At 49.9% G+C, this 14,211-nt stretch overlaps 4 protein-coding genes across 4 annotated transcripts; 2 read left to right on the top strand and 2 right to left on the bottom strand.

Moving 5' to 3' along the window:
* Positions 1-1,403: 1,403 nt before the first annotated feature.
* Positions 1,404-5,021, top strand: LTR84_008543 (uncharacterized protein; the record flags this gene model as incomplete). Its single annotated transcript, XM_064852088.1, has 1 exon — positions 1,404-5,021. One exon carries the CDS (start codon positions 1,404-1,406, stop codon positions 5,019-5,021), a length of 3,618 nt encoding a protein of 1,205 aa, XP_064701685.1.
* Positions 5,022-5,336: 315 nt separating this feature from the next.
* On the bottom strand, positions 5,337-6,320 carry LTR84_008542 (uncharacterized protein; the record flags this gene model as incomplete). The annotated part of the gene is made up of 1 exon (XM_064852087.1): positions 5,337-6,320. The coding sequence occupies one exon, from the start codon at positions 6,318-6,320 to the stop codon at positions 5,337-5,339; it is 984 nt and encodes a 327-aa protein (XP_064701684.1).
* Positions 6,321-9,900: 3,580 nt separating this feature from the next.
* Positions 9,901-10,959, top strand: LTR84_008541 (uncharacterized protein; the record flags this gene model as incomplete). Its single annotated transcript, XM_064852086.1, has 1 exon — positions 9,901-10,959. The coding sequence occupies one exon, from the start codon at positions 9,901-9,903 to the stop codon at positions 10,957-10,959; it is 1,059 nt and encodes a 352-aa protein (XP_064701683.1).
* A 384-nt stretch (positions 10,960-11,343) lies between these two features.
* Positions 11,344-13,447, bottom strand: LTR84_008540 (uncharacterized protein; the record flags this gene model as incomplete). The annotated part of the gene is made up of 4 exons (XM_064852085.1): positions 11,344-11,723; positions 11,845-11,946; positions 12,010-12,168; positions 12,256-13,447. 4 exons carry the CDS (start codon positions 13,445-13,447, stop codon positions 11,344-11,346), a joined length of 1,833 nt encoding a protein of 610 aa, XP_064701682.1.
* Between the last annotated feature and the right edge of the window lie 764 nt (positions 13,448-14,211).

Here is a 14,211-nt window from a genome sequence, read left to right as displayed (position 1 = left end):
ACAATTCTTTGCCAGAACTGGCAGAATTCGCGAACTTTTTGGCGGTGATGTAGACTTGGCATGCAAGGCTGAGATAGTTGAATTGGATAAGGCTGAAGACTTGGCAGACTGCGGACCAGGGTCTATCTGCGAGGCCGACACCTGATCTTTTGCAACATTCCATATACCTCCAGCCTTCTCCTGCGCAGCAAGATCACACATGTGGGACTGGCTTGAGCCGCATGATCTATACTGGAGGAGAGTGTCCACCAAAATGCATTCCCATTTACATACAAAGGACAATGTTGGTGAGTGATGATCCGAGCTCTGTCTCTGGTGGCATGACCTTGCGAAGAGGCTCCATCCCTGCGTCCAGAGTCCCCGATTGCTCTCAACCGACGAGGCGTATATATCACACCTACTGACAGACTACAGGATGCGAGGAAATCATGAATGCACTCGATGAATGTCACGCTCGAGGATTTCTATGGAAGGCCGTCGGCAGTTGTAACGACATTAAGCGAGAGGTCAACAAATGTCTCTCAGGCGAGCGACAAAAGAAGAGCCTGAGGAACAGAGAAACAAGCCTGGAGCGAAGAGCGCGGATAGAAGGCGTGTGGGCGAAGATGGACGAAGGTGACTTCTCGGCCCTGGAAAAATTTACAAAGCCCAACAAATAGCGCACCAAAAGGATAACACTGGTACAGCTAGAGCAAGGGACATTATGAAAAGCATTACTCGGCGTTCAAAGGGCATATCGTTTACAATACTGCTACGGTCGTGCATACTCCGAGAGACAGGGAAGAGGTGTAAATATGTACAATATGGGAACATGTGTCCCTCCACTCAAATCGACTTGACTGTCTATGGCCTAATACTTCATGTATTACCCAAAGAATATGCCGTGATTGAACAGCTTATTTCAATTGAGGAGTCAGCTCTTTCGAGTCCTGACCTGACTAGCCCTGTATCGAAAACTGTCCATGTTGAAGCGGCATGACATTTACACCGGAGAAATAAAGACAACTCAAAGCGGCATTGTGATTACCTAATATGCTTTGTGGCGCCAAGCCCCGCTATGGGTATCGGCTATGTCTGTGACAATTTGTTGCTGCGAATGGAGAGAACCCGTAATTTGGGGGCTTTCGAGTCTCTGTCATCTATTCCTCTCCACGCGATCACTCGTAACACCTTGCCGACACGGACTGGGTTTCTTTTACACTCAAAATCTAGATCATTGCCGGTCCGTGGTCAATTTCAAAGACTTGTAAACCACTGTCTGGCCGCAAGTAGCCACTCCAGCCAGTCACGGGTCTATCTTCAACAAGACATCGCCTGCATACCTCCCAGGTATTCCCTCAGGCAGGCAGGTGGCATCGGACAGCCTTGTCTCTGATGCTGACCTACCCCACCAATGTACCACTATGAGCAGCGGAACAGTCGCACAGCAATCTCAATCCGTGAAAGATCAACGACACTCTCTCACCGTCTCCGAGCCTCCGGAACTCGATGACTTCGGTCTTCCCAAACGACCTGTAACCCCAAGACTTGCCCCTCCTACCTCGGTCTCGGATGACAGTGAAGATGACACTGATACCTTTCACGATGCCGAGGCAACTACGGCTAGCCAAGAGGACGATGAGCTAGAAAAGAATCTAACTACGTCCGTGAAGAGAAATAGCCAAAGGGCTTCGACGGAGAATAGGCCGCCAACACAGGACGGTAAGCCTGAGCCAATTGTACATACAGAGCTGCCGACGAAGTCCTTTCCAGCACACAATGCTGACAAGCCTCTGGACATACCCAAGGAGTTCCCCAAGGAGGCGGTCAGGGAGGCACCCATAGGAAAAGTAGATCATGATGCCTCAAACCCCTCGAACGCTCCGGAAACCACTTCATCCGCTTCGTTTGACTCACAACCTACTCCGTCGCCGGATGAAAACGCACCTCCTACAAGTCCAAATTCGCAGACAATAGCAACCACGGCGATAACGAAGCCACAGAACCGTACAAGCGGTCCCACCGTTTCTGAATGGTCTCATCAACGACAAATTACGAAAGCCGAATCTTCCGACGAGGAGGAGGTTGAATGGCAGGCAATGCCTGCCATAGATGAGTTCGATATATTTGATGACAATGGCAGACTTATCGCCAAAGGCAATAAAGAGGATGCAGAAGAGGCAAATCCATATTCAGGAATTGGTGGCGCTGGTAAAGGATACACAAGGGTTCAACTTGATGAAGATGCCCAATCTGCGACGAGTATGGACGATGACACAAACTATTTGTTCAAGAACGGATTCAAAGATTCTTCCAAAGACTTGTCCAAAGATGAAGGTCATCTGGATGACTTTGAGGACGAAGAGCAAAGAGATGCCCTTAGTCAATTGCAGGCAACCAAGGACCTTCTCACCGAGGGCCAGCGGATAGCCTACGTCGGTGTTGTGCGGCTAACGATCCATAAGATGTTTCAAGCCCTGAGTGCTATGGAATCTACTCGAGCTACCAAGAAGGAACTCGGCAGAGCGCTGGAGAATATGGATAAATGGGGACAAAAGGTCATGGTCCGCTTATACGCACACATGGAAATCAGTGTGGACGAACAGATAATGATTGAGCAATTGGCAGACCACGGTGTCCAACCTTCAGATTTGAGCTCCCCTTTAATGCTCAACGCAAGAATAAAGAATCCCATGGCCAAGGAATCCAAATCCGACTTAGAACCGCCCGCGGTCTCAAGCGCTCGCAATTCTACTTCTTCTCGTCTTTCAACCCAAATTGATGAGGCGCCTCTAAAAGAGGTCACAAACGGAGAAGAAGTGCCTGAAGTTCATGGTCCAGAAGATATGCCTCGATCGAAACAGATCGAACTGGATTTGCGATGGACTGTCCTTTGCGATCTATTTCTGGTGCTCATCTCAGATAGTGACTATGATGCTCGCTCCAGGAGATTGCTAGAGAGAGTCGGTTCGACGATGGACATTAGTTGGGTCCAAATCTGTCGCTTCGAAAAGAGAGTCATTGATTCTTTAGAGATGCAAGAGGAAGAGGCCAAAGAAAATTGGGACGAGTCAGACCATATGGAGCGCAGGAGAAAGCTAGGCCTGAAACGAAAATATGTTGTGATGGGTCTTGCCACGGTGGGTGGGGGCCTTGTTATCGGTCTGTCAGCAGGGCTCTTGGCCCCTGTGATCGGAGCAGGTCTAGCAGCAGGCTTCACCACCATCGGTGTCGGAGGCACTGCTGGATTCTTGGGCGGAGTTGGTGGTGCGGCATTGATTACTTCTGGTGCTACACTTGCGGGAGGTACAATCGCTGTTCGAGCATCAGATCGTCGCACTGGTCACGTCCAAACCTTCGAATATCGACCTTTACACAACAACAAGAGACTCAATCTTATTCTGACTGTTGCTGGGTGGATGAATGGCAAGGTTGATGACGTTCGTTTGCCTTACAGTACCGTTGACCCGATCATGGGAGACATTTACTCCTTATATTGGGAACCTGAGATGCTTCAGTCCATGGGTGATACCATCAATATTCTTGCAACAGAAGCCTTGACGCAGACAGTCCAGCAAGTTCTCGGAAGTACCATCCTGGTCGCGCTCATGGCATCGATCCAGCTCCCAGTTGTTCTTTCAAAATTGGCGTATCTGATTGATAACCCTTGGAGTGTTTCACTGGACCGTGCCAATGCTGCAGGCCTCATATTGGCTGATTCCTTGATTGACAGGCACATTGGCCAAAGACCAATTACGTTGGTTGGCTTCTCGCTCGGCTCCAGAGTCATTTTCTCGTGTTTGAGGGAGCTGTCCAACCGCGGCGCTTATGGATTGATTCAAAATGTATACCTCTTTGGTTCGCCTGTGGTGGTAAAGAAGGACGAATATCTGCGAGCTCGTTCAGTGGTTTCAGGCCGCTTCCTCAATGGTTATGCCTCAAATGATTGGATTCTGGGATACTTGTTTCGTGCAACTTCTGGTGGAATCATGCGCGTTGCAGGTCTTGCCCCTGTTGAGGGTATTCCTGGGATCGAGAATATGGATGTCGGGAAATTCGTCAACGGACACATGGCTTATCGTACTGCTATGCCAAGGCTGATGCGAGAAGCCGGCTGGGAAGTCGAGAGCGATGAATTCACTGAAATTGAAGACCCAGACCCTGAGAATCATGCAAAAAGACAGAGAGAGCTCATTCAAGAGATTGACGAGGCTCGGAAAAAAGCGGAAGAGAAACCAGAGAAGAAACGATTTGGACTCTTCAAGAGAGGGAAACTAGCGGAGAAGAAAGGTTGGGAAACATACAATGCAAATGACAGCCAACACAAGCGGACCAACAGTGGGAACGATCCCAAAGACCCCTCAAAAGGAGATCTCAATGTTCTCTTTGACATTGATGCAATTCGGAAGGAACTTGAAAGTGAGATGATTGAGGTGCGTGAACTGGACAGTACTCTGCCACCAATGCAAATCACATCATACACAAGAGACGGAGAAAAGCAAGTCGAATACCTTCGACTCCCCCCAGATCTCAAACCTGAGGAGGTTGCCAGGATGAATCTTCCACCTCGACCGGACGATGTGGACGTCAGTGTTGGTAATATCAGACCATCAAGAACATCATCACTACAGCCGATGCTGCGGGCATATAGTCCCCAAATATCTCCGCGACTGAGCCCACACAATTCTCCACGTGGAAGTCCACATCGATCATTGAACGCCTCTCCCGAACCACATCGGCGCAAATCTTCTAGTAACATAGAACCAAGAGAATTGCCCAGCTATCTACCACCACTGGCTTTGAGCTCGTCTACGAAGCTCGAGAGCCGACCTTGGGGTTTAGCCACATCCACAGCCACTAGACCAGAACTTAAATCGCACGCAACAGATCCATCTTCTACAGGGTGGAATTCGACTTACGCAAATCATGGAGGTAGCACTCCCGCCCTCCAAGGATTGAATCTTGAACACAATGCCTGGGCTGATGACGACGATGATTTTGGCCAGAAGCGTGATGGAAATATCTCCATGACTTTCGAATGACAATTGGACGAACCCAACGACTGTACAGATCATGACATCCTTGCATAGCGAGGTGTTTAGCAATGTATGCTTTTTTCTTCTCTATATATAACATCGGGGTAGGCGAGCATGGTTTGATCATATGGCAGAAAGGCTTAGCATTGGTTTCACATTTCCCATTATTGTCTTCTCCCAATCCAGATACACGTCCCATGCCAACCCAGGTGGATATTGGTTCAAAATAAAGGATGTCGGTGCTGTGCTTTTGCCTGGCACCCTCCATTTCTCATCAAGCATACCAAGATCCAAGATCCAAGATTCGACGAACCTCCGTAGCTACTCGATGTGAACCGGATTATCCACCAAAAAGCTGTCAAAAGTCGTAAGCTGCCCAGCACCACTTCCACTCTCCTGCACGTTCCTCACGGTCCACTCAACGCCTTCCTTTCCCTCGGGACCAAAATACCCATAATCCTGAATGTACAAGTACATCTCAACCAACTGATGCCTGGCATTCTCCGGCAGAAAGCTCTTGTACACCTCAACAGGCAACTGCTGGTACGCGACATTCTTCCCGATCGCCCGACCTACCTTTTCAGCGATCTCACTCATCGACAGCCATTCGGTCGCCGCAGAGAGGACCTTTCCCTCGTACGCATCCAGGTCGGCTAGGATTGCACCGACGTATTTCCCCGTATCGCCGGCCGTGTCGATAAGCGGCATTCTCGTCTGTGGGTCCATCACGCCCGCGATGGCATATGTCTTGCCACCATCCTGCGACCGCGGCGCCATCATGTGCTGGAAATTCTGCATGAAGCAACCCGGGGCGAAGAAGGCGCTTTTGATGCGGCCAGCGCTCGAGAGGCCGCGGATATACGTCTCCGTCTCGGCCTTGCCGTCGAAGCCCCCGACCAGCGTGTACTTCCCACCGGAGATGGCCTTGACGTGCGGCAGCGTGCTGAAAATCAGATACGGCACTCCGGCGGACATGGCCGCGTCGGCGATGGCTTTGCCCTGTCGTAGCTCTGTGCTGTACGTGTCGGTCGTGTAGTCTGTGACGGTGAGGGCGAAGACGACGGAGGAGCCGTGGAGAGCGGAAGCAATGGTCGTGGAGTCGGCGTTGACGTCGATGGTCTTGATCTCGACGCCTTGAGAATGGAGCTTCTGGGCGGCAGCGCTGCTTGGGTCGCGGGTCAGGCCGCGGAGGCGATACTTGCTGGCGAGGGATGGCGTGGACAGGACCGTCCGGATGATGCTGCCTCCTTGTTGGCCGGTTGCGCCGAAGACGGTGAGGAGGAGTTTGGGTTCGGATGTGCTCATGATGATGACAGCTGGGCACTTAGAGTTACGTTTGATTTGGTATTCGGTTATGGATCTTTTCAATGGCAATGCTGTGGCTAATCTGCTCCAGAGTAGTATATCGTGGTATTGATGCTGAGGATTCGGGCCAAGACAGCAGGGCTTTGGATTCTTATAGCCAGTTCTTATTATTAGCTTTTTCGTGAAATAAACTTCTATATTCCAGATCAGGCAATATATGGCACGTTTCTATTGCTCTGGCTTCACCAGTGGGATTCAGCCTGTATCTCCAGTCGCGCATGGTCTATTCTGCGAAACAGCTACTATTCCTCCACTGCGTTCGGCTGCAAATTCAGATAGTGACCGAGTTACTGGAGGTACCTTGCTTGACTATGTCCCTTCGGACTTATCATCTCGGATACCTTCAACCACCTCGTACTTTAGACTTCTTATTCCTCTCAATGGAGCGCTTGAGGGAAGTGGTCATACTGATTCCTGTGACGTCACGTGTGTCAATAATTTACCCGAACAGGTAATACTGCCGTTTTGGGCAAGACCCGCCATATCTCTCTATCGCTTTTTGGTTAGCTGTCATTGCTGAGCAAAATAATCGACTGAGTTTGGTTCCGTCGTTTTCATCATCTTTGCTCACCATCAATTTATGAGATGGGGAAATACGTGAAGATATGTCCGTGTCAACATATCTTTCATCATTAGAGTCGAACTGTTCAAGCGTGCAACGGTAGCTCCATACAACTGCCCCCTAAGCAGTCATGGTCCTGGTCCAGACCGTCGTATGTGGCAGCCGATTTGAATGAACTTGTACTGGTTTTAGAAGTGCTACTTGTCAGGCAGCGTGGATGCTTCGATGACTAGGTTGCTCTCGACCAATGGTACTTGGCATAACCATTGTTGGTCGCGAGCAACCAAGCGGTGCCCTCACGTCGTTGATGACGGTCGAACCCTTGCCTTGGAATGCTCCATGCCATCCACCCTTATGCATCCGCCATGAAGTCTCTATAGGATAGTAAGTACTATAAGAGGGGTTTCAAAGTTTTAAGCAACTCGGATCAATGGTTCTGGCGTCATCAACCCCATGTTCCAGCCTCATCTCTACCCTGATCTCGACCACTCCATCTGGCAAGAGCATGTCTGTATCCACTGCTCAATCTGATTTCCTTTGTCTTCGCTTTGCCCTTCCCATTCCCATTACCACTCGTACGCCCACCTTCACTCCTACTTGGGCCAGCCCTCTCCTCTCTCACAGTTTGATTCTTTTCCAAAGGCCTCACAATACCATAAACAGCATCAGGTCCGGCGACTTCACGCAAGGCATCTCGATTTCTCGCTCTCAATTGCCTCATATGTTGTCTCTGCTCATCCGAATATGGCGACATCATGGATTGTCTTTGACGATCAAGTACGACTGGCGATGTTGTATGCACCAGGTCGCGTAGCCAAGGCGGATTACGAAGACGTCAGGAGAATCGTTATTAAGATGATGATTTGTGCCTTTATATGCTGTGATCAGATCGAAGGATGAGGACGATCTCAGGACCGGTGTTCAGCGAGGCTGAGGATTAAGTGATAAGTGGGGATGGATCTCTCGATGTCGTGTGTGGAGAAGTTCCGACTCTTTGGTTTGTACTAGATAATGTACGTGTGACAATTCGAAAAACTTGATATTAGATATTAAACAATATGTAAGTATACCAGAGTGCTCGAATAAGAGCACTCCAGGCTGAAGAGAGTAAGAAAAGCTCGAGAAAAATGAAACTCTCGAGGAATCCTCCTTTCATAAATCAGCCTGGTTACCATTGCATTCTTCAACCGCATCCATACTCCAGATCCTTCACATGCAAATGATCAATAGCGTCTGAGAAGGCAAAGAAATGGGAAAGCAAACGTGGTGAAGTCGTGGCATTTCGGGGCGCAGCAGCACAAGACCGATCACTCAAGGCGTAAGAAAGGGCAGGGTTTAGCCAATTGAAGGATGACGGCTAGCCTTCTGGCCCCCGGTATCACGAACGAAAGGACTACGAATAAGTATTTACAGTAACCTGCCGCCCGATCGATCGGCAGTCGGTCATTGTTAGTAAGGTGAGGCTGAAACTTTCCTGTGGCCATGAGGACTTCCGGCTCTATTGTTGCCTGCGCTCTGCTCTAACTGGTGTGTGTGGCGGAGCAGCGCCTTCGGCCCCTCGGGCCCCACGAGGCTGAGAATCTCAAGGTTGCTATGCCTGTCCAACGAAGGGAGCCTGCTGTACATTACCTTGAGAGGTGGCATCGCGCTTATAGCAAGTCTCGGATTTTGAAGGTCTAATTTTCTTTATTATCATTATTTACTCGTGATTGTTCCTGCGATTACAGGGAGCCTTGTCGCAGCGAGATCTGCGCAGATATTGCGCATGCACAGGGACCATGAGGTTAGTGGTCCATACGTGAGTAGATTAGTCAATGGATCAACAGATCAAGAAAGCAGGTTATCGTGTCAAGTACTGAGAACTGCACCATGCCTACTATTGGTTAAGGGAGCAGGACGAGGCTGATGCTGTAGTAACCGGCTGTTCTGGCAAAGAATCCGATGAGGAGCGACATGGGAGGCCTGCCAAGAAATGCGGATTCCAACACGAACCTGGAAGTACATCAACCACCATCCTACCGCCTACGTTTCGCGATATCGACTCAATTCTTCCTCCTTCTTCAACTCCACGTCCATCAAGCCTGATCAAGTCTAGCACAAACGATTATAATTCCTCTCGTTTAGCGTTGAGAAATGACGTCTCCAGCGACCAATGCTCCAAAAAGTTCCCATTCAGCCACAGCCACAGCCATAGCCACGAACAGATATAACGCTTCAGTGTGATCACATTTGATATGACTCTATGTGCATGAGCCGATTTATCGATATATCGCAGTGCCATAACAATGAAATCCACTTAGGTAGGGAAATCCTCCGTGCGCTTGGCACAGTCTTGGCGAGTAGGTCAGTAAGCCAGCGGATTTACGGACAAGAAAAAACTGAAGTCCCCAGGGCCAGCCACGGACGAAATTGATCTTGCAGTTGATCCCGAGAAAGACCATTCTCCGATTACAGTATGATTGACTGATTACTACTACACTCACGGCTGGAATTTGTGACCTGTGGCTTGTGGCTTGTTGGCCCAGCACTTGGCGCTGATCCTCCCGAGGTCAAGCGTGCAGGTGAGCATATTACGGCGGTCTAGCTGGCTTATGACCCTGGCAAACTCGTCCGGAGCATGACTAAGGTGAGGCATTGAAGGATTCTCCGACCAATCTATTACAAGTGCCTGTCACTGGCTTTTACACATAGGGAGCATGACTAAGGAGAAGGATTGAAGGATTCTCCGACTCATCTATCACTTGTGCATTTCACTGGCTTATACACATGACGAGGGACTTCGGCGGACGAATGTGAGGGCAACAGTGATGCTGAAGTGACTTAAATTCGCGTTCCAACGTGCTCTCCTCGACACGTTGACTTCCTAAGTAACTTTCGAGAGTGTTTGGATCAAGCAATAGTTCTCCAGACAGGCTATCTCGACGACTTCCTGTGATCTATAACGACCAATTCGACAACATGGCACCTGATGGCAAGCAAAAACTTCAGATTATCTTCGGCTGCGGCTTCATTGGTGACAAGGACACCACGTATGGTGTTAAACTGAACACCCTCGAGCAACTACAGCCCCTCCTCGATGCATTCCGTGCCCACGGGCACACCACGATTGACACAGCTCGTGGTTATCCCATTACGAACCCTGGCGGGTCTGAGACCCTGCTCGGTAGCAGCGATCTCTCCTGGGCCCAGCTCGACACCAAAGTTATCTCTACCCCTGGTGCTCACGCCCCCGACCAAATCGCCGCCTCCATCGCCGACAGCCTAAAAGCTCTCCAGATCCCCCAGCTCAACACCATCTATCTGCACTTTCCCGACCGTAGCGTGCCATTCTCTCAAACCGTCCCCGCCATCGCCTCTGCGGTCCTCAATTCACAAGCCCGTCGCTGGGCCATCTCCAACTACTCAGCCGCCGAAGTCGATGAGATTGTCTCCATATGTAAATCCCAATCCCTCCCGCTTCCCCACTGTTACCAGGGCCACTATAATGCCCTCACCCGTCATGCTGAGTCGCGCCTCCTGCCCACTCTCCGCAAGCACGGCATCGCCTTCTATGCCTACTCCCCTGGTGCAGGCGGCTCCTTTGGCGCTCCACCCTCCCCCACCTCCACCACTACTGCCGCCACCAGAGATGACAGCACCGCCGGCGGCAGCCGCATCCTCCTGGACAACCCCGTGGGAGCCATCATGCGCGAGTTCTACGGCAACGACGCCCAACAGCGGGCCATCGCCCGCGTGCGCGCTCTGGCCGAGAAACACGATATTGCTAGCGGCCATGAGGTGGCTTTGCGCTGGGTGCAGCACCACTCAGCACTCGATGCAAGCAAAGGCGACGGGATGACCGTCGCGGCGAGTAGTGTCGCGCAGCTGGAAAAGACATTGACGGGGTTGGAGCGGGGCCCGCTGCCGGAGGAGGTGGTGAGGGCGATGGAGGAGGCGTGGGAGGCGAGTAAGGAAACCGCGCCGGATTATAGTCCTTTCTTGGAGGAGAGGAAGTGGGGAGGCGAGGTTAGGGAGTAGTAGCAACCTGGGCAGGAGGGAATAGTGTAAAGCTATTGAGTGGAAGCATTTTGGGATACAAGAAGTATATTAAGCTGTGCTCAAGTCATGGAGCAATCAAATGTCACGTATATATTGACGACAAATTTGAAAGGACCAAAACGTGCTCAAAATACATATTTATCAACATATGTTAGACTAAGATATTAATCGGACAAATTAAATAGAGAATATTAAAATTCATCCTCTCACAAAGTTCGACGTAGGAATTCCGTCAGTGGAGGCTCAGCAGGTGATTCTGGCTCTTTAAAGATGGCGAGGCCAGGGAGCTCCTGAGCTCGAGGCAAAGTCCATTTTCACCATTTCGCGCAGCGATAATCTGAGAAGGAGGAGGTGGGGCCTTTTTCAAGAATACTGTCTGGTGGGAAGGGTGATATCGTGGTCTGGATATGGAGCTTCTGGTATTGGTGGTGGTGGAGGTCGCGCCGCCTCAGTGAACACGAGATCTTTTCCTAGGGTGGTTTGCTTGCGTGAACCATGACCTCGACGGCGGAAGTTGTTGCGCTTCTCCTTTCGTGCTTCCTTGCGTTCGTCCTCCGCGGCAAGTTCCATGGTCCTGGCCCACCACCGTTCAAGGTCGCTGAGGTTGTTGTCGGGAGAAGGATTCGGGCTGTTATCATTGTCGTGCCTTTGAGTGCAGTTGCATCCGGCGGTGCCCTTGCCGGTGATGGCGATCCAAAGGCGTGAAAAGATGCGTGGTGGGTTGTTCAAGAAGGATAACCATGCTGGATGGTTCTCGCTCTTACAATTCGCGGTTTCGTCGCTAGTCTGTGGAGCCCCAGTCGGAATCGGAATCGGAATCCTGGTTGTAAACAAGGTCAGATAAGTTTATATCCGGCTCCTTACCTTTGTCGGCGTCGAGATTGCGACCGCCCCAGCTAGTCTTCCAGAATGTCAAAACCGTATACAGTTTAATCAAGCTGTGAGCATAGGCGAAGACATAGTATCCTGGAAGGTAGATCAAGTCAGTAGGATAGTGCCAAAAGTGAGGGAGGAGTTTGAACAACTTACTCGTGAGGATCCAGACAACTAAGATAACGACAGTCTCCTTGTAGTAGAAAGAGGTTTTGGAGAGCGTCCAGAGCATGAGTGGGTCCCAAAATAGAGCAAAATTGGTCAATCCTGTGATATAGACAGAATAAACGGACCACGGTTGACTCTTGTAAACTGCTCGCTCCGTTAGTAATGAAGCAGTATTAGAGCGGATAGTGGTTCGGCTCCAGCGTTTGAGTTGATCGAAAAATTTAGGCCACGTACCTAGTGCAAGAATCTCCATTGTGGAATTTGGTGCTTGTTGGAACTTCAACTTCCAGCCTTTAGTGACGAGCCAACGAGTGATGAAGTTGTCATCGTCAACGTTGGGGATCGAAATGAGCCCAAAGAACATTTTCTCATTCAGATACTCGTACAGAAACTCGGGATCTTGAAGAATTTCAGTGCGGAATACAGCGGTGCGACCAGAGATGACAAACAGGCCTCCGTCAACTGCGTTCGACGTTCGGAGCTCCCAGTTGTGGCGTTGAAGATATAGACATCCAAGAAAGTTCCAGAACGATTTCCAGCCAAAGCCCACATTAAGCCGATGTACTCGCTTGTGTGGAGCGACTGCGCCAACCTTAGGATCCTCCAAGGGGGCAATTACTGCAGGGATGAACTGGTTGGTAGACCAGTAGACGGAAGCGTCTGCGGAGATGGTGATGGCGGTTTGAATAGTTGGCAAAACGCTGGCAAGTTGCTTGCGCTTGTTGCCTGGGTTCGAGATTGCGGAGACAGTGATTTTGACGTCGGGAAATCCAGTCCGAAAGTGTCTAATTTTGTCTTCTGCCAATTGTAGATTTGCGTCGCCGACGGTGACAATTTTGACCTCATGAGGATGATTCAAAAGAATAGACTGTAAACACGCAAGGAACCCATCTTCGTTCGGGTCTACGGTTGGAATGATGACCGTCACATCGTTGGCGGTGAAAGTAGGTTCATTCACAACCGGGCTTGCTCGGTAGCAAAAGAAGGAGGTCATATGCACGATCAACCTTAAGTATCTGAAGATCAGCAAAAGCAGGAAGCCCCAAGTAACTGGCGATACAAGAGCCGCATATTCAAACGTGGGGATCTTGACATCGTAAGAAGCCATGGTTGGGACACTGAAGGCAACACAAGCGAAGGTAGGACTTGCGAGAGCCATAAACACCAGTGTAGGGATTGTGAAATCTTGAGTGACCTGAGGACATGAGCAGACCACAAATACAAGAGTAGACAGAGCGGATGCTCCAAATGCCAATGATGAATTGCACATCTCATCAAAAGCCATATCGGAGACCATGAGAGCCTCGTAGGCCAGAAGTGGAAGACTCAATGTCATGAGAGTGTTGAACAGTGCACGTGGGTTCCACTCGGCCTTGAACTGTAGCAAGAAAGCCGTGACGCGGGCGCCAAGTGGAGTGAAGTCCATAATGTGAGTAGTAATATTCTGTTGCAGGGCAGGAAAGTTATTCGACGAAGCTGATCTCAATGTTCGGTGAAGAGTTGTCCGGTCTCCGTTAGGTAACGAAGGCTGGTTGCTGTTGATCGAGTTTTTGGTATAGAGAACGTTCAAACGTCAATGCTAATTCTGCCGGTTATAAATTGGGAGATCAGAGATACAATGAGACAAAGGAAGTCTTTCAGACGGCAAGATCCATGTTACCTGTGTGATCATCAAAGAGCCAGTGGCTTTATCACATGAAAGACGAAGAGAAGGGGCACAATGTGAACAAAGAAGCCATTAAGGAGTCCAGTTTCGAGTGTGATAGTAGTGTGAAGATGGGGGAGGTTCACTTGGGGAATGAGAGCACATCTCCATTGCAATCGTATTTTCATTTGAATTGGGTCTCGTTCGGTCTGGTCAGGTTAGCCTCAGGCCTTGGTTGAATTGAGATGACCTCGTGGCTCGTCATACTACCTGACCGTCTCGTGGAGCGAGACTGTAGATGTGCCCTTCCTAACTCCATCGTTTCGAAGACTTGAAGCTCTGCATGATGATAACTCGTGGGCTCTGGAGCTCTGTGATAGATTGATCACTCAACCTGGCACACCGTCATTTCGTATCCGTTCATCATTTGAATCACCAGGCCCTTCTTCCTGACTTGTGAAAATTTTGAACATTTTCGACCACCAATTGTTCTTATTCGCCTAGACATAGTCCCATTTCCAACCTATATTCGTCATCAGTTGCCT

This window comes from Exophiala bonariae, assembly GCF_035927105.1.
Source record: "Exophiala bonariae strain CCFEE 5792 chromosome Unknown scaffold_32, whole genome shotgun sequence".
NCBI classification, from domain to species: domain Eukaryota; kingdom Fungi; phylum Ascomycota; class Eurotiomycetes; order Chaetothyriales; family Herpotrichiellaceae; genus Exophiala; species Exophiala bonariae.
The sequence above is the reverse complement of the archived record's forward strand: the minus strand, read 5'-3'. Positions and strand labels throughout refer to the sequence as shown.